The sequence below is a fragment of the Cyprinus carpio genome, chromosome B22 (assembly GCF_018340385.1).
Source record: "Cyprinus carpio isolate SPL01 chromosome B22, ASM1834038v1, whole genome shotgun sequence".
Classification (NCBI taxonomy): Eukaryota; Metazoa; Chordata; class Actinopteri; order Cypriniformes; family Cyprinidae; genus Cyprinus; species Cyprinus carpio.
Window position 1 is genome coordinate 17,915,102 of NC_056618.1, and position 18,940 is coordinate 17,934,041.

Sequence of the window (18,940 nt, forward strand, 5' to 3'; positions counted from 1 at the left end):
ATTCTGTTTTTAAAACAAATAAAAACACATAAATATTCTGTTTTTACAGCTGATTATAAATGGTATGTATAGCTACATTTATTTTTATCAGTTAGGAGCAACGGACAGATTTAATTTGGGTTGTTATTAAATTAAAACCCACTGTAAACGTATACTTTTTTGTTATAGCCTAGTTTAGTGTAGGCTAAATGCATTTGGAAAGCATTTGAAAAAAGTTTTTTATATATATATATATAATCATTTGAAAACATTTAACTCGTGGCCAAACGTATAGCCTATATTCCACGGATTGTGTATTTTTATTTCATTACTAGAGTAGGCTATTCCATTATAATTCAGTTGGCAATATCAGAGACTTTATGACCGGCAAATGTAAGTGTGTGCGTGTATATTGTAGATAGGAAAGAAATGATTTTTCTTTGTCTTTGTTAGATTTTGGTAGGCGCTTTATTCCCGACCGGTGCCAAATTATTACCTTTATAGATTGGATTTGAAAGGTGTACACCTTAAATTGTATTTTTGCTATGGAGCCAGTGGATTTAAGAAGCTTTTCTCTGTCGTTAATCTTGCAAAAAATGTGATGAAAACGTCATCACAAAAAAAGCTGACACCGCAGGGTTTTTTTTTTTTTTTTTTTTTTTTTTTTTTTTTTTTTTTTTTTTTTTTTTTTTTTTTTTTGCCAAGTAAGACATACTGTGAAATTACATATGCGCATAACATCTGAAAGCACAACTGAACTTCTATGAAACATCGGCTGGATGTTGTGCTTACGATCAGTACTCACGTCTTTGCATTTGCCCAAACTGATTCGCAAATGCATACAAATATGGGACGAACTGCTACCGCGTTCAATATAGCTTTTATATGGAAAGGCTTCTCTGATGCCTTTAATACGGGACGATTCCGCATTATTTGGAATGGTTGGCAATCCTAAACAAAAGAGAATTGTCTTGGGGGCCCCCTAGTGTTCGGGGCCCTGGGCTGCAGCCCATGTTGCCCATTAGGATAACGCAGCCCTGACCCTACCCATACTTATATTCTTAAAATCAGTGGGAAATGATAGCTGATTAACAAGAGTGTAGAAGCACCATATCCTGATCGTAAGCCTAAAACAGATAGGCTATTTCCTGAAAAGTTAGGCTATATCTCAATTATGATTGGTTGATTGGAATGTTGTTCCTGGATCAACAAGGATGTTGATCCAGGAACAATTTGTACTTGGTGAAATCACGCTCGCTGGCACCTCGATAGGACTAAAAGGGCACACTACCGTTCGCTATTAAAGGGACAGGAGCTTGAGTGTTATATGGCACATTGCTTCCTAAGTTAGAAAAGTTCAGACGATCACAATTAACAGATGCTATCTTTTAGGATGTGCTACCATATGGTTAAGGTTTGTATTTGTTTCTTAATGATTTTTTATTTAATTGATTAAAATCAGCTCAAGAGTGGGTAGCCTACCCCAAGTAGGCTACTACTGACTGTAACTTTTTCTTCTTTAATAATACATTGCTAGTGCACTGTATATTGCTTTACTTTTCATAATTTGTCATAAAAAGAAATGTTTTTTTAATTCAATTTGTTTAATTATCATTATTTAAAAAAAAAAAAATCTGCATACAAATAGCAGGCTACTTCAATGTGCCCACACAATTTTGTTATAATCAATGATGCCCCTCTCTGTTTCAGGTGTGTTTGACGATACAGTTAAAGAGAAGTCACTATCAGTGATGGAGGGAGATTCTGTCACTCTATGTACTGATGTTACTAAAGTACAGAGAAATGATCAGATACTGTGGATGTATAGCATTAACAATTCAGACACTCGTATAGCTGAAATCTATAAACAGGTCATCTCTATATATGATAATAATGAAATATTCAGAGACAGACTACAGATGGATTATCATTCAGGGTCTCTCACCATAACAAACATCAGAACTGAACACTCTGGACTTTATAAACTAACCGTGATTGGTGGAGGGGTCATATACAAGAGTTTCACTGTTACTGTCCATGGTGAGTAAACTGAATAATTCATGTCATGAATGGTTATTTAATCACTCAGTGTGTGAGAGAAATATAGGCCTACACATGACAGATGATCATTTTCACATAATGTAACAAATTTAATAAGCATTTAGGACATGGATATTAATGCTCATTGCACATCGTTGATATATGTACAATCAGAATGAGCTAATTTTATAGACACATTAAGTATAATTTTTCCCCTTTCTGAAGAGTTATTGTTTTAAAAAAAGAGACTGTGTGACTATTTCATGTTTAAAGACGATATAAATTAATAATTGTTATTCTGTAAAATTTATTCCATAGTATCTGGACATATTTTTCCATTTATTGATCTACACTGTAAGGCTCACTTAATTGGTCCAAGGAAGGTATCCAATGGAGGGCTGAAGGTTTCTTGCGTGTTCGGTTTTTTCGGCACGCAAAGTTTTTTTTTTTTATTTGAATTCAATTCTAATCTGACTTCATTTTATGATGACCTTGAATTTAGGTTGAAATGCCAATGCATTGTTTGTTCATTTTTAATTATTATTATTCTGACATTTGATTATTCTATTTCGCTCTTTGATTGTATTGAATCTTTTTAATCTTATAACACTTTGAGTCTCATACCAGCTGTCTGCATAGGTGAGAGATACATTTTCCCGCATTTTCTCTCAGTGAGTTGTGGAAAAGATGTCTGTATGTTAATGCACTGTGTGTGTATTGTCCGTCTCAGAAGATCAAAGTGTCTAAGGTTCTGTAAATCTTACAACACTGAACTGGATTTTTGAAAATATGTCAATAATTTATTTAATTTTGCATTTTTCTGTTCTTATCTGTCCTTTTCTTTTCTAGCTCATCTACCCATTCCTGTCATTATCACAAACTATCCAAACTGTTCATCACCATCATTATCAAAAGGATTATCTGCATCCAATTGTTCATTGCTGTGTTCAGCTGTGAATGTGGGTGCTGTGACTCTCTCCTGGTACAAAGGAAACAGTTTATTGTCCAGCATCAGTGTGTCTGATCTCAGCATCAGTCTCTCTCTACCTCTGGAGGTGGAATATCAGGAGAAAAACACCTACAGCTGTGTGATCAACAATCCCATCAGAAACCAGACCACACATCTGGACATCAGTCAACTCTGTCAGCCATGTGGAGGTATGTGAGATTAGCGCCTATGATCAGGTCAGTTCTGATTACAGTAAAAATGGCACAAAGCCTTGTGTCACAGTACAATCAAGTTCATTCTGACTCTCACTGTTAACCTGCAACAAATACATTAAATGCTAATATATGTTCAAATGTAATACAAATATATGTTCAAACTGGAAAAAGAGATAAACAAGCATTAAAATTCACATATGCATGTTAAATAAGATTACAGACGCTGTTGTTCACAAGCAAAACAAACATTGGGCTAACAGGCAAAATTCTTGGTGTTCAGTTTGTCTGGTTTTGCTTATAAATTTTCGCTTCTGGTCTAGGTCATTGGAATCAAAAATGGCAGCTGCCTAACCACTGAACATTCAGTTTTACCATTTTTTCTAGAATATAACCTATAACAATAACATATAACATTAATATACTTTCATCATTAACATACAAAAATTAAAGATAAAAAATTCAAGCTTCTAATACTGCGTCTTTTTAGTCCTTAGCTAATCAGCAATTAACTCACCGTGGTCTCTAATGATAACATGCTTTTGTTAAAACCTTTTCACCTGGACAATAGTCTTTATACCAGGGCCAATACTCAGCAGAGTTTAGCTCCAACCCTGATCAAACTCACCTGCCTGTGATTTTAGTGTTAAAGCTAAACCTTAGGATCCCTGCTCTATACAGAGTGTAAAGCCGGAACTGCTGGATTATAGAAGAAAGGCTGGTCTAGACATGAGTCTGTCAATTTTGAAACAAAATCATTCTGAGACTGAACCAGTATGAGCTGTAAATATTATTATCATTCAAATATATTTCACATAAAAAGAAATTTCAACCAAACATAACCTTAACCGTTAAAGTTTCATTAAATTTTTCTACTGTACCAGTATTACTAGGAGCTATGTTGTTCCTAATTGTTCCTTCAGATTTACACAAAACATGCTCTTGTTCTGAATATGTGGTTCAAGGTTTCTGAAATTCCTCTTAAAGTGTCATTAAACCCCGTTTTCAACACTAGTCTTTCACAGCTTTCTGAAAAAGACTCTAGAAATGGGCTTGTAAAACTGTGGAAAAGTGCGAGCGTAGAGGGTAAACACAGTAAAACACAGACCTACAACACTCTCATTATATAGACAGCTGTAGCGCGCGGCTCCACTATTTTAGCGTTTAGCTTAGCACCATTCATTCCTTAGGATCCAAACAGGGATCAGTTTAGAAGCCACCAAAATCTTCCATGTTTTCCCTATTTAAAGACAATTACTTTGTCTTTAATAGTGATTAATAGTGTTCATCTTCTGTTTAATTACGTCTTTAATTGATTTTTCCATACATTTCTGCCATATGCATATAAACTGACAGTCATCACTGATAAGCTACTACTAAATATTGTAGAAAATTAATTTTCTGTAAAGTTGCTTTGCAGTGACTCGTATCGTAAAAAGCACTATACAAATAAATTTGAATTGAATTGAATTAAAGTGTATACTACATTAAGTGAGATGAAATGTAACTGTAATGTCTGTTTTGGGTTTTGGTTCATGTTCTTGTTTTCATGTCTTTTATTTTGTAGTTTGTTTTGATTTGCTGTTTGTGTCATGCTTCCCTTGCCCTCATCTCTGCTTTGTGTATGTGTCATGTTCTCATTGGTTATTGTCTGGTCATGTGATTATCAGTTCTGTTTGTTCTCATTGTTTGCTTTTAGTCATGTGTCTTGTTCCCATTGGTTTTGTTCTTGTCATGTGACCCTCATTGTTTGTATAAATAGTCATGTTTTTGCCATTGTGTTTTGTTGTGTATTAACGTAATGTTGCAACCTGCTGTCAGTGAGTCAAGTCTGTTCATGCCACATCAAGTCTGTTCTAGTCAAAGTCTGTGTGTATCTTGTTTTGGATTATGTTTTGGATTTTTGGTTTCGCATAAAATAAACGCACTTAGGGTTCATGCTACTCGCCTTCAGTGGACTGATTGATCCGCAGAATCTGCGACGCCAATCATGCGGGCAGCAGTTTCAAGCCTCCTGCAGCCTTAGGTCCGTGATCAGGCCATTGGGGACTATGTGGGAGGACTTTTTGTGGTTTGTCTCATCTTGTGGGTTTTAATGGCCGTTGCGCTTTAAGACATTTCCGAATAGGTTTAAATGAACCTATTAGTTCTCAGTGCCTGGGGAAAGGTTTGTTGGTCGCCTAGAGGAATATATTGACCAGAGCTCTTTTGCTAGCTGGTTCATCATTTGCTGTGGGGATTGCGGATGGGGTACACTGCGATCCTGCAGTACTACCATGCCTGCCAAGCCAGAGTCTACTCATGTCATACCTGCTACTCCAGAACCTGCTCACATGCCAGGGTTTGCACCGTCATGCTGCTATGCAAGTCCTCATGTTCGTCTGCCAAATGGTCTTGCTCCACATCATGCCCGTTTTCAAGAGATTCTCTAACATGGCCACTATTCAAGAGCTCCGTCATGAAATGGCTGCCCTCAAGATTCTCTTTGGAAAATGGCTGCTCAGAGGAGATCCATACGACATGGCCGCCATTCCAGTCTGGCCTTTTCCTTTTCAGGTCCTGGCCTCATCCCTCCTGTTCCGCCTCCTCACTCCCTCCTGGACTTTCTGGGGTTAGTTTGTTTGGGCGTCAGGAGCCGCCCTTGGAGGGGGGAATATGTAATGTCATATTAACTGCAATAAACTGCACTCGCCTTCAGTGGACTGATTGTTACAGTAACATTTTACATTGTTGGTAAAAACTGAGTTGTTGCATAGTTGAAGTAATGTAAATATTTTAAATGTGAAATATATATATATATATATATATATATATATATATATATATATATATATATATATATATATATATATATATATATATATATATATATATATATATATATATATATAAATATATAAATAATCAGTTAAACTTTTTTCAATGTTTATTAAACTTTGTTAAACACCTTTGCAGAAGCATTGTCTGTTTTCTTGCAGTTTTTTTTTTTTTAATTCTTAATGTCTTTAATTTTACAATATTTAGCCTTAAGAGTCAAGTCATCAATTTAATTGATTAGGTCTTAATTACAACAATAAATGTTAGCTTGTTATTTCAGCCATACTGATACTGTCAAAAATTCTGCCAAATAATTTTTCCTGTGCCAAATTTAACTTTTTCATGCATGTCAACACATTGTTACAACACTAATTTTATGTTTTAAAACATTTTTGCCAGATAGAACCTCATAATTCCAAGCGAAAAGTGTTTTGTTCCATCTGCATTTGACCCATTCCAGAAATCCCCATTTACAAATTTGAGAGGATTTTAATATTGTAGGAGGATTTTTGATATTGTACATTTAGAATACATTTAGGGTCCCTGTCATTTTTTTGTTTTAAAGAAACTTGTTCCCCATATAATTTTTGCTATATGGAATGCAAAAAACTTTGAAGCTCAATATCTCAAAACTGCTCAGAATGCAGACAGAACCTTATAATTCCAAGGTAACATATTGTAATTTTGCATTATTGACACACCATTTTCCTATTTAATACTTTAAAGAGCTCTTTCACAAAATCTATATTTAAAAACAATAAATAAATAAATAAAACTTAACTGACTTGACCGGAGAATTCATAATTGACCCTTCACAAACAGATTGATTGACAGCTGATCTGACCAATCATAATGATAAATCTGCCATTTTGTCTGACAAACAAATTACACAGGACAGTCAAAAAAATTACACAAGAAAACATAAAAAACTTTGGTGGAGTAAACTTGAAAAATTGTGCACAGACTTATCTCCACTTTCCAAAATAAAAAAAAAAAAACTTTCTGATGTTCATTCATGTTTATTTTGTGCTTTAAGTTAATAACAAAAGACGATCGATACATTTGTTGAATGATCTAATAAGTTAATACAGTGATCTGTTATGACATATTAAAGAGCCACAAAACTGTATTTATTGTTTGAATTTCTTTAAAAAAATGACAACATTTTAAAGCTGAGACCTTGTTTCATACTAGAAGTAACCTGCTCTGTCTTCTCTGTCGGCATGTTGTCAGTTTCTTTGTTCTGCAATGTATTTTCTACTGCATGAGAACATGATGTGTATGGTGAGAGCAGCATAGTTTGTCAGACATAGCAACAGTAACTAAGGAGGGCGGGTTTTTGTGAAGGGTCAGTTGGGGGGGGGGGGGTTTGACAGTTTAGAGCACAATCTAGCAATTAAGTAAAAAACTGATAAAAAACATTATTAATCTGCAAAAAAAAAATAACATCATTATACATGCATTATCAAGAAACAAAATAATATATCATTCATAAAAATAATCATAATTTTTTAGAGCACAATCTAGCAATTAAGTAATAAACTGGTCATAAGAATTTCCATTCCATTACCACTTCTCACCTAAAATTTCCATCTCATAAGCAGCGTTACATGATTTTACATCCTGTGCTTTTAAAGCAAAAAGTTTATTATTAAGTGTAAAAGATAACTAAAAAAAGCTAAAATAATATAAATATATATTAAAAAAATATACTGAAAACAAACAATATACTGTAAACATACTATATTTGCCAGCCGGCTTAAACAGAAGATATATCTTTCACAGTCATCTCTGGAAAGAAAACCACTCACCATCATCAAAGATGCAAAATACTCATATCTCGCAGGCTAAACAGTTCTTTCTGTAGTGTAACCAACAGAACCTTAGAGGGCACTCCTGTGCAGAAAAAGGTTATAGGGTTGTAATGAGAAAAGAAGAATAAATGGATGTTCAATAACAGAGCTGTTTGCGTGTCCTGATGTTTCACCTCCGAGTTTAAAGATATAACCATCTGTTACATGGGGTGTCATAGAAGTGGTTTCCACAACCTGGAAAAAGAATGAAATAAGGAATTGAGGGAGAAAAGAATGCGATGTTGCGCTTTTTACGGACTACCAAGAAAAAAAGGGAAATTGAAACGGTGCTCCAAAGTGCAAGTGAGAAACAGGCCAAGTAAAAAAAAAAACGAATCGATCAGACGGTGCAGTGCGCTCAGAGATTAAGAGTAAGTGAACAGTCAAAATATGGATCAGATATTTTCACTGGCACCTCGAGGAAGTTTCAACCCGGCCCAGAGGCCTAGTTCATGGCCACAGTGGATCTTTGCCCGGCTTTACTGAGCGATTCAGAGTAACATCGGGCCTTGCAGAAAAACCCTCCATACCAGGTAAACTCTCTTCTTTACATTATGGGGGAGAAAGGTAGCGATATAATGCAATCGTTACCCCTAAGCCGAGGAAGAAAAAGAGTTATGAAAGAAGTCAAGAAGGCTTTAAGTAGGCACTTTATCGTAGACATAATGTTATTTATGAAGCCCGAAATTCAATAGCAATTTCAACAGCCTGGCGAATCAGCAGAAGTTTTATCACGGGCGTGTATAAGCTCATGAACACTGCAGATATAAGCGACCTTCATGAGGACATGATCAGAGACCGTATTGTAGTGGGCATAAGAGATGCAAAGCTCTCAGAGAGACTGCAACTAGATTAAATTTGACATTGGATAAAAACAATAACTCAGGTCAGACAAAATGAGGAAATAAAGCGTCAGCAGCCAATAATAAGGCGAAAAGTCTGAGTAAAAATACAAGTCTTAATTCTAGACGCTGAGGAAGTTGGCTTTAGATAGCTAATAATATGTAAGTAAGAGCCACTTCCTTTTTACTTAGAAGTAATTTGCTGACACCTCCACATTAACATCTTTGTAAGTAGCTGTAGTGATCACCTTCTGAGTCAGTCCGTGTCGTGTGTACTTCACTCCCTTGCCCTGTTCCTTGTCAGACATGCATGATCAAATGTGTCCCAGCTGGTCCTATGGAGTCAATATAATATATCACATATATCACGCATAAAAAAAAATAAAAGTTTTGCAAAGAGAAAATAAAAGTTTTGCAAACAAAAATTAAAGTATTGAGGGAAAATAATTTTGCTTTTTTGCAAACAAAAATAAAGAATTACAAAACATAAATGATACATTGTACGAAAGCAATGGTTTTGCAATACATATTTTTCCATGGTCATATCTACAATTTTATTTGCAACACTGATTTTTTTTTTGGCGTCAGTCTAGTTTGAGCTTGCGCTGCAGTTTTTTTCCTGTCGCGCTTCATTTTTTCTGGCGCGTCTACCGGCTTTGTGGCTGTTTTGGCCGATGGGGGTGGAGTCAAGGGGCAGGGCGTGTACAACATGCCTCCCTGGAAGTGGCGTCATCGGCCCGAGGCGCAGCTCACTGATCCAGGTACTGTCATGATGAGCAGATGCATGCAGTGGATGCAGCTTTCCTTTATTCACTAGCATTAAAACATGCATGGTTTTAGTTTATTAACTTTATTAACAAATGTATATGTGTATTAGCAGCGTTTGCTCAAGTTAAAGAAGTTGTTACCATGCACATCTATTGTTTTATTTCTCTCGATGTGCACTCTTTTACTGGCATAAAGTTGGCTTGGCGTTGGGCGTTCGATATTCGCATAAAATCTAGGGACCGTCTCTAAGTTACATCGCGAAACTACTATACACTTCTCTAGCGTCAATAGCATGCAAGGAGAATGACTAACAGTCATGAAAACAACTGTTAACTGTTCATCCAGGTGTCAACTATAATGCACACCTTTTATATTTTTTGATAATTATTAAAATAAACTGTAAATCATATGTACTTAAATATTGCTACTTTTTCATTACCAAATGGTAGTAAACACTAATTTAAAGCTCAAAAGCTCAAATGAAAAATAGCAATATTTTACATATGATTTACAGTTTATTTGAATAATTATGAAAAATATGAAGCGGTGTGCATTATAGTTGATTTCTGAAAGATAATTTACTTTACAGTATGTTTTATGAGAAGTGGAGTCATTCTGTTCAAAATAACTATTGAGCTTTAAATTTGTATTTAAGTGCATTCCGTAATGAAAAGTAGCAATATTTTACATATGATTTACAGTTTGAATAATTATGAAAAATATGAATGAATTGTGTGCATTATAGTTGACACCTAGATGAACACTTTATAGTATGTTTTATGAAAGTGGAGTCATTCTGTTCAAATGCTATTGAGCTTCAAATTATGGCATATTTTAAATTTGAGAGCCCATTCGATGTAATGAAAAGTAGCAATATTTTTACAATTGATTTACAGTTTATTTTAATAATTATCAAAAAAATATAAAAGGTGTGCATTATAGTTGACACCTGGATGAACAGTTAACAGTTGTTTTCATGACTGTTTGTCATTCTCCTTGCATGCTATTGACGTTAGAGAAGTGTATAGTAGTTTCGCATATAACTTTAGAGCGGTCCCTAGATTTTGCGAATATCGAACGCCCAACGTCAAACCAACTTTATGCCAGTCACACACTTTTATAGCATTAAATGTGTGTATTGTTTCATTTGGTTAACTGCATGTGTATTAACAGTGTTTGTTTAAGATCTAACCTGTGGGAGGGCGTAAGCTTACAGAAGCGTTCTTTGTTCACATTAGTTTCAGAGTTACTGCTAGTTTTAATGTAAAATTATGCAATTCACTTCATAGAATTATAGCATTACATCATTAAAGGGTCTACTGACTCAAGTTTTATATCGATCTCGACTTCGTTTTTCATTTACATAACTCCTGGCATAAATTAATAAATGACTGTCATTGTAAGATAAAAAAAAAAAATGAAGCTCGAATCTTTTGGTTTTAATTTTGCCACGAGTTTAATGCATAAACAAACCCGCGTGACCATAGCAACCTGAGATTATCAGAGATTGATCAAATATTTTTATCCATCCCACAGTCCGTTGATGCAGTGTCTTTTTATGTAATATATGTGCATATAAGGCTTTTTATTATTTTTATCATTATATATATATAATATATATCCAAGTGGATGCTGCACACTGCTGGTGGTTGAGGAGAGACCCCCACATGATCGTACAGCCCAATTGGGTGTACAACAATACATTATAAAACGCTATATAAATGCATCATTCATTTATTCATATAGGCTAACCGTATATAATAATTGATAATAATATTATATTAAATAGGGCTATATTTTATATTTATTGTTATGCTTATTTCCCCTTTTTTAATTACGTGTATTGCTTACCTAGTGCGTTCTTTGTTAAATTAGTGTTTTCATTTACAAATGAAACTAGCGAATTATTCATTTATAATTCTAGTATTTATTATTATAGGGTTATTGTTAAATTCATCCTCTAAAGTGCACTTTAATGAAAGTGTAATGAAATTAGCAATATTTTACATATGATTTAGTTTATTTTAATAATTATCAAAAATATAAAAGATGTGCATTATAGCTGACACCTGGATGAACAGTTAACCGTTGTTTTCATGACTTTTAGTCATTCTCCTTGCATGCTATTGACGTTAGAGAAGTGTATAGTAGTAACTTTAGAGACGGTCCCTAGATTTGCGAATATCGAGCGTCCAACGTCAAGCCAACTTTATGCCAGTAAAGAGTGCACATCGAGAGAAATAAACAATAGATGTGCATGGTAACAACTTCTTTAGCGAGCAAGCGCTGCTAATACACATATACATTTGTTAATAAAGTTAATAAAAGCGAAACCATGCATGTTTTAATGCAAGTGAATAAAAGGAAGCGATCCACTGACTTCACTTCCAGCTCATCATGACAGTACCTGGATCAGTGAGCTGCGTCTCGGGCCGATGACGTTCACTTCCAGGGAGGCATGTTGTACTGCGCCCCTGCCCCTTGACTCCACCCCCATCGCCAAAACAGCGTCACAAAGCGAGACAGCGCGCAGAAAAAAATAAAGCGCACAGGAAAAACTGCAGCGCAAGCTCAAACTAGACTGACCCCGCAAGCAAAAATAAAATCAGTGTTGCAAATAAAATTGTAGATATGACCATGGAAAATATGTATTGCAAAATCATTGCTTTACGCACGGTATCATTTATGTTTTGCAATTCTTTATTTTTGTTTGCAAAAAGCAAAATTATTTTCCTCAATACTTTAATTTTTGTTTGCAAAACTTTATTTTCCTTTGCAAAACTTTATTTTTTAGCGTATATATGTGATATTATATTGACTCTACGTTCCAGGAAAACAACTGGTCACGCGGCAGATGCGTTGTCACGAAGCCATCGGGACCTGGAAAATCAACAGAAAACGAAACATTGGAGGATGAGTGCAGAGTTTTGTGGATCTCATAGTTCAACAAATCCCTGCAACAAAAACAAAACTGAAACAGATTCAGGAAATGCAGAATGAGGATCTAACCTGCCAACAACTAAGACAGTATACACAAAAAAGGATGGCCAGACCATCAGAAAACGGTGTCGGAACATCTCGTGCCATACTGGTCTCATAGGGACCAGAATATCCCGCGGCAAGCCGGTATCCTACTGAAAGGAGAGAACGCATTCTGATTCCAAAACCCATGCAGAGAGAGATGCTTTCGAAAGACTTCATCAAGGTCACCAAGGAATGGCCGAAGTGCATTGCAAGGGCACAGCAATCTATATGGTGGCCAGGTGTTATAAGAGATGTAAGAGAGGGTTAGTGGAGAGATCGACATCTGCTGTCAGCATTCCCAGCAGAAAACAGAGCAATTGATGCCAACACCAGCACTGAGTGAGACCCTGGCAGCGAAGTGTAGCTGATATCTTCAATGGGGAAGGACATTATCTGGTGGTGGTTTGACTATTTCTCGCAGGATATATTGAAGTTGCAAAACTTGCCAAAACTCAGCTCTAACAGCAACAACAGTGGAGGCTGAAGGTCATCTTTGCCAGGTTTGGAATCCCTGAAACACTGGTGACAGATAACGGTCCACAGTTTGCGTCATGTGCAGTCCTTAGAGTTTTCCACGAGACTATGACTTCAAACATGTCACAAGCAGTCCACGCACTCTCCAGGCAATGGAGGGGCAGAGCTGGGTGGTGCGTACAGTAAAACAAATGCTGAGAAAGAACCAAGACCCTCAGAGAGCTCTTTTGGCCTACAGATCGACTCCATTGGCTCATGGGATCTCACCTGCAGAACTCTTGATGGGGAGAAGAATAAGGTCAACAGTCCCAGTTCCACCTAAATCTCTCACCCCCAAGATGGCCTGACCTGAAAGTGTTCAGAAGAAAGATAGGATGTTAAAAGAGAAACAACAGGAAACATTCAGATCTAGACACAGAGCTTAAAAAATCTACCAGTCATCATACCTGGACAGAAAGTGTGGATCAGGACGCGCCGAAAACCACTGGAACGGTCCGGGGGGAAACAGCAAACGCCAAGATCGTTATCGTGTAGAAACAGAGATGGGAACACTGGAGAAGGAATCGAGCTTCATCTTACTGTTTCTCCAGAACCAACTCAGCAAGAGGTCAACGTTACAGTGACAAGGTCAGGTAGGATTTCCCGTCCACCAGAAAGAATGGACTTATAAGATGAATTAGCATAGGTAGACCTGCTGTCAAGAAAAGGGCAGAATAACCCCTTCCAGCAGAGTCAGGAATGCCCAGGTAGTCTACCCTGGCTTCCAGCTTAAGAAAGAAAGTTCAATGTTATGTTATTGAGATGTTTGTTCCCTGGAAAAAAAAAAAAAAAGAAAATATATAACCATGGGGATATAAGTATGTAGAATAATAATAATGAGATTTTGAGACTAAAAGGGGGGGATGTAGTGTAACCAACAGAACACTAGAGGGCACTCCTGGGCAGAAAAAAAGGTTATAGGGTTGTAATGAGAAAAGAAGAATAAATGGATGTTCAATAACAGAGCTGTTTGCGTGTCCTGATGTTTCACCTCCGAGTTTAAGATATAACCATCTGTTACACTTTCAGCATTGCCACTGCAGCAGTAACATTTTCCTGGAATGAAAATATAATTTCAGTTCATTGGCATGCCTATCACAAACACTGGTATGTATTAATGCTTTGTTTCACTTTGCATTTTTTATTTTTTTTAAAGAATAAACATGAGATCTTTCACGTTTTAGATATTTTAGGGGACCAACTCACACTGTTTTTTTTTTTTTTTTTTTTTTTTTTTTGGTGAAAGGGGTATGTATTTTAAACAAGAATGTGTGTGTGTGTGTGTGTGTGTGTGTGTGTGTGTGTGTGTGTGTGTGTGTGTGTGTGTGTGTGTGTGTGTGTGTGTGTTTGTGTGTGTATGTGTGTGAGAGAGAGAGAAACAAATGTGAAAATGTTTTGCAGAATTAAGTTAAAAGAGCTTAGGGGTCATCTTTCATTCAGAATTAATAGATGAGCCTTTAGACTTAAAGACAATTTAGACTTATTTTAATCTCAAATAGGGATTGTTGTTATGACCTTGACTTTATGTGTAACCCCAATAAAAATCCTATGTAAGCACATTTTGCTCTACTGAAGCAGGTTATAGTGGTAAACACTAAATGCTCATAATCTTTTTTTTTGGAATATCAAATACCCATTTGATTAGGTTTTGCATAGGTCATATGATGCAGACCTTCTACAATATGCTAATTCTTTAATCCACCAAGAATGATAATAAGCAAACCCCAACAACTGAGAAATTCAATGCTGTAACAATAGAGAACATGGCAAACATCAGCATCTGCTGTCTAGTCGAATCAAATTGGAAAGCATTTCTTGTTTTGTGAGTAAATCCAGGGCCCTGTATCTAGTTTGTCCCTGTGCTGATGTTCCTGATTCTGAAGTTTACTGCGATAAAGTAGTAGTTTTCAAATCACGGTGATGTCTCACACATTTTATCATCAGCATTTACATGACTAACAGTGTAATTAATTAAAATACAGTTTCTTGCAAAATTATGGCCAATTAAAGAACAGCTAGACAACATTAAAGATAAAATATATTAAAAATTCAAACAAAAAAAAACAGGAAAAAACAGGAATTTGAGGGGATAGGATAAAGAGGAACAAATAGAAAGTTACAAAAATAAAAAGAGAGTGAGAGAGGAGTACATTGCCATTAAATTGTGCCATTTGAAAGTTACAAAAATCAAAGAGACCTTAATAAATGAAAATGAATAGCACAGCAACTTTATTCTCTCTGGGTCTCTTGATCTTGACTGGTATGTGTTTTATATCATTTTTATGAAATATAATTTGGTAATAGTATGGACATATTTGAGATTAGATCTTCCTCCCTTCTTCCTGATTGATCTGAAACAGGTTTTTATTTACTCACTGAGACTATCTGTTTTCTCCAGGTGTGTTTGGCAGTGATACACCGTGAAGTGAAGTCAGTATCAGTGACTGAGGGAGATTCTGTCACTCTAAACAATGATGTTAAAGGTACAGAGAGATGATCTGATGCTTTGGATTTTTGGACCTCAAAACACTTTCATTATAGCTGAAATCAAAGAGCAGGTCATTCATATGTTTAACAGTAAAGTGAAATTTGGATACAAACTCCAGGTGGACAGTCAAACTGGATCTCTGACCATCAGAAACATCAGAACTGAACACTCTGGACTTTATAAACTATCCATCTTCAGCAAGAGGGGAACTGCATACAGGAATTTCAGTGTTATTGTCTATGGTGAGTAAACAGATTCTCATGCTAATTCAGACTGTTTGTTATATTTTGAGTTCACCACCAGAAGTCAAAGGTGAAAACAGAAAATATTTAAAAAATTCAGCACATTTTTCATTTTGCTTGTACTGACACAAGAATATTTCTGTTATGACAACTCTCTGAGAGATTTGCACAGTAATAAGCATGGCAATGTTAATGTGTTTGGTATTAGCAGAATAGAATATGCTGCTGCTGCGGCAGACCAAGACTTGCTACTACCAATATATCCACAGACACGCTGCTGCTGCTGTACCTATAACATATATGAACTTACCCCCCAATAAAGCAGGAGACAAAATAAATGCTATACAAGCCAATACTTGCATGCTGCTGAGTGTAAGAAAACAAGCAACTGCATGAACAGTTTCTTTCGCGGCAGTTTGCTCGTTGGTTATTTGCTGACATTATACTCAGCTACTCATCGAGTTGCATTAACGCTGTCATATCTGACTATAACATGTCATATAGCCTATAACACTCTCTCATACATTTATTATTTTAATATTTTGGGAGGAGTAAAGTTAACATGTGGTTTCAACAGTTAGATGCATTTATAATTGTTCAGTTTCAACTTTGAATGCATCCCAGACCACCCCCTGAAGTGGTTTGAAAGATCGGATTTGAATTAATCTCGAAAGCATTTCAGACGGCATTTACACCTCGTCTTTTCACAGTTTGATTGCTGTCAGATCAGAGCAAAAATATAAAGTGACCAGGTGTAAAAAAAAAAAAAAAAAAACCCTGCTAAATTCAGCCTAAGCTGGAAGAAACTAGTCTTAGCTGGTCTCCCAGCCTGGCCAGCTAAGGAAGTGGCCAAAACCCCTCTAAAACCAGCCTGCTGACCAGCTAAGACCTGGCTGGATGACCAGCCAAACCCAGCCAACCAGCTTAGGCTGGTTTTAGGTATTTTTTTCAGCAGGGAGGCCCTAGACACATTTGTTGATTTCTGGAACACAGTGGCCAATCAGAGGCATTACAGTTAGTCAGAATCCACTCACCACTCAAAACACGGAGTTTTATTCAGTCCCAAATTCTGGAAGCTGTGAATCCTCTCATTATAAAAAACATTCATCAAATGCAAGACTGTTAAACATGACGCTTATTTTAAAACTTTTTGATTATGATTGCTTATTTAGGATATTAGTAAGTTAAATGTTTGAATGTTGAGCTCTTTGGCTGCTGATGTCACAGAAACAACCGGATCTCATGGTAATTCGTCCATATTTTACAAGGTTGCTAATTTTGCTAATTTTTTTGCTGAATCGTATGTATATTACAAAGTTCTCAATGCCTGAACCCCTAAACCTACCCGTCCCTGAGGTCTAGACAAATCGTACAAAATCGTACAAGTGAGGTCATACAAATTAGCCACCTCATAAAATATGTACAAATTGGTTGTGAGAAAGCATTGGACAGAAACCAGAAATCAAGATGACAATGTGAGTTTTATAAAATTTGTATTGAATTGTTTAGATGTCAATAATGCATTGTTCCTGAAATAATATTTTATATTTCTAGCTCGTCTGCCTGTTCCTGTCATCACCAGAGACTCTTCACAATGTTCTTCATTATCTGAAAGCTCAACAAACCAGTATTGCTCACTGCTGTGTTCAGCTGTGAATGTGAGTCATGTGACTCTCTCCTGGTACAAAGGAAACAGTTTATTGTCCAGCATCAGTGTGTTTGATCTCAGCATCAGTCTCTCTCTACCTCTGGAGGTGGAATATCAGGATAATAACACCTACAGCTGTGTGATCAACAATCCCATCAGAAACCAGACCACACATCAGGACATCACTCAACTCTGTCACACATGTGCAGGTAATTCAATAGTAAACTGAATTTCTCTGTTTCATCAAGTATATAGAAAGTATATTTGTTCTGGGTCTGTAAATGCACTGTTGATGTGAGGCCAAAGTTAACAGCTTTCTTTCCATTTTAGAATGGTTTCTTCTAAATTATATCCTTGCTGCATTTGTGTCTGCTGTAGCTCTGGTTGTAGCTCTCGTGAGTGTGATGTACTTTCTCTGCAGAAAATGCAGAAGAGCGGCACAAAAAAGTAAGCCCTGTCTTCTGTTCCTATAAGCATTAGTACTTTTGCATTAAAACAAATGTTAGTAATTGAGAAATAACCCTATCCTAACTCTAAAACTTTAGGAAATGGTTTTGAACCTACAGTGGAAACATTCCAGACAGAATATGTAGTAGTACAATATGCTGAAACAGGATTTTTAATACAAAATAAGAAAAAAGGTAAGATTTTCATTAAACACCATTTATCAGCATATCCACAACTCATATGACTTAGTGTATTCTGTGAAACATAAAAGATGAAATTTTAAACATTACCCAGGTCACTTTTTTCAGTATTACTGAGGATGGGGCTGTCGAGCTGCAAAATGACAAAACAAATACAGTCCAGGTGACTGTGTGATATTCCAAGTCTTCTGAAGTCATGTGATAGCTTTGTGTGAGGAACAGAATGAAATTTAAGTAATCTTACATGGAAAATATATATTTCTATAAAATAATGATCACTTAAACCTGTCAAAATATAGAAGATATTCTGGGCATGATGTTAGGAGCATTTAGAGTTTACGGTCTGTAATTAAACACTAACAATTAGTATTTTTGGATGGAAAAAAATGGGCCCAGAGGTCTCTTTCTCTTTGCAGTCTATAAACACCACAATAACACGCAATTTGTATGAAATGAATGACTTTAACTTATCGAAGTCTTTTGTTTAGTGAGCCTTGTTTCTTAAAGTAATTTTGTTCTGTCTTTCAGAGAGTTAATGGGACAGAGGAAGCAGTATACTCCAGAGTTGTCACGCGTCGCTGATCAAACTGTCTCACTACAGCATTTACATGTCTGGATTTGACTTCTAAAAAACAATACAAAAACAGAGAAGAACTCAGCTGAATGAATTTAATATTTGACTGATATTTGAAAATATCTCTCTGTCGGACAAAGACACATTTGCATGCATTGAAATATATCCCAGCATTAATGACCAGTGCCAGAATGCCAGTTGACTTTCTGCAGCTCCACCGGTGATTAACAGCAGAGAAAAATAAAAACAGTGTCTTATAAAAGCTTTAAATCATTCAGAAAGCAAAAGTACAAGAACTTAACTATGTTACTATTTTTTGCATCAAGATTTTCTCAAGCTTCGCA

At 36.0% G+C, this 18,940-nt stretch overlaps 1 protein-coding gene, 1 long non-coding RNA gene and 1 pseudogene across 2 annotated transcripts; all 3 read left to right on the forward strand.

The window, feature by feature from the left end:
• The first annotated feature begins 40 nt into the window (after positions 1-40).
• Positions 41-3,568, forward strand: LOC109088701. Its single transcript, XM_019102851.2, has 3 exons — positions 41-62; positions 1,690-2,019; positions 2,869-3,568. Exons 2-3 carry the CDS (start codon positions 1,731-1,733, stop codon positions 3,183-3,185), a joined length of 606 nt encoding a protein of 201 aa, XP_018958396.2. The 5' UTR covers positions 41-62; positions 1,690-1,730; the 3' UTR covers positions 3,186-3,568.
• A 1,913-nt stretch (positions 3,569-5,481) lies between these two features.
• Positions 5,482-17,559, forward strand: LOC109085254 (annotated as a pseudogene).
• A 36-nt stretch (positions 17,560-17,595) lies between these two features.
• LOC122141545 lies at positions 17,596-18,651 on the forward strand. Its single transcript, XR_006157896.1, has 3 exons — positions 17,596-17,822; positions 17,921-18,016; positions 18,551-18,651. It is a non-coding gene; the product is annotated as an uncharacterized LOC122141545 (long non-coding RNA).
• Positions 18,652-18,940: the final 289 nt, after the last annotated feature.

Coding starts and splice junctions, on each gene's coding strand:
- LOC109088701 (XM_019102851.2), top strand. CDS start 1,731: ATGGAGGGAGATTCTGTCACTCTATGTACTGATGTTACTAAAGTACAG. Junction 2,020..2,868: donor TTTCACTGTTACTGTCCATG/GTGAGTAAACTG, acceptor TTTCTTTTCTAG/CTCATCTACCCATTCCTGTC.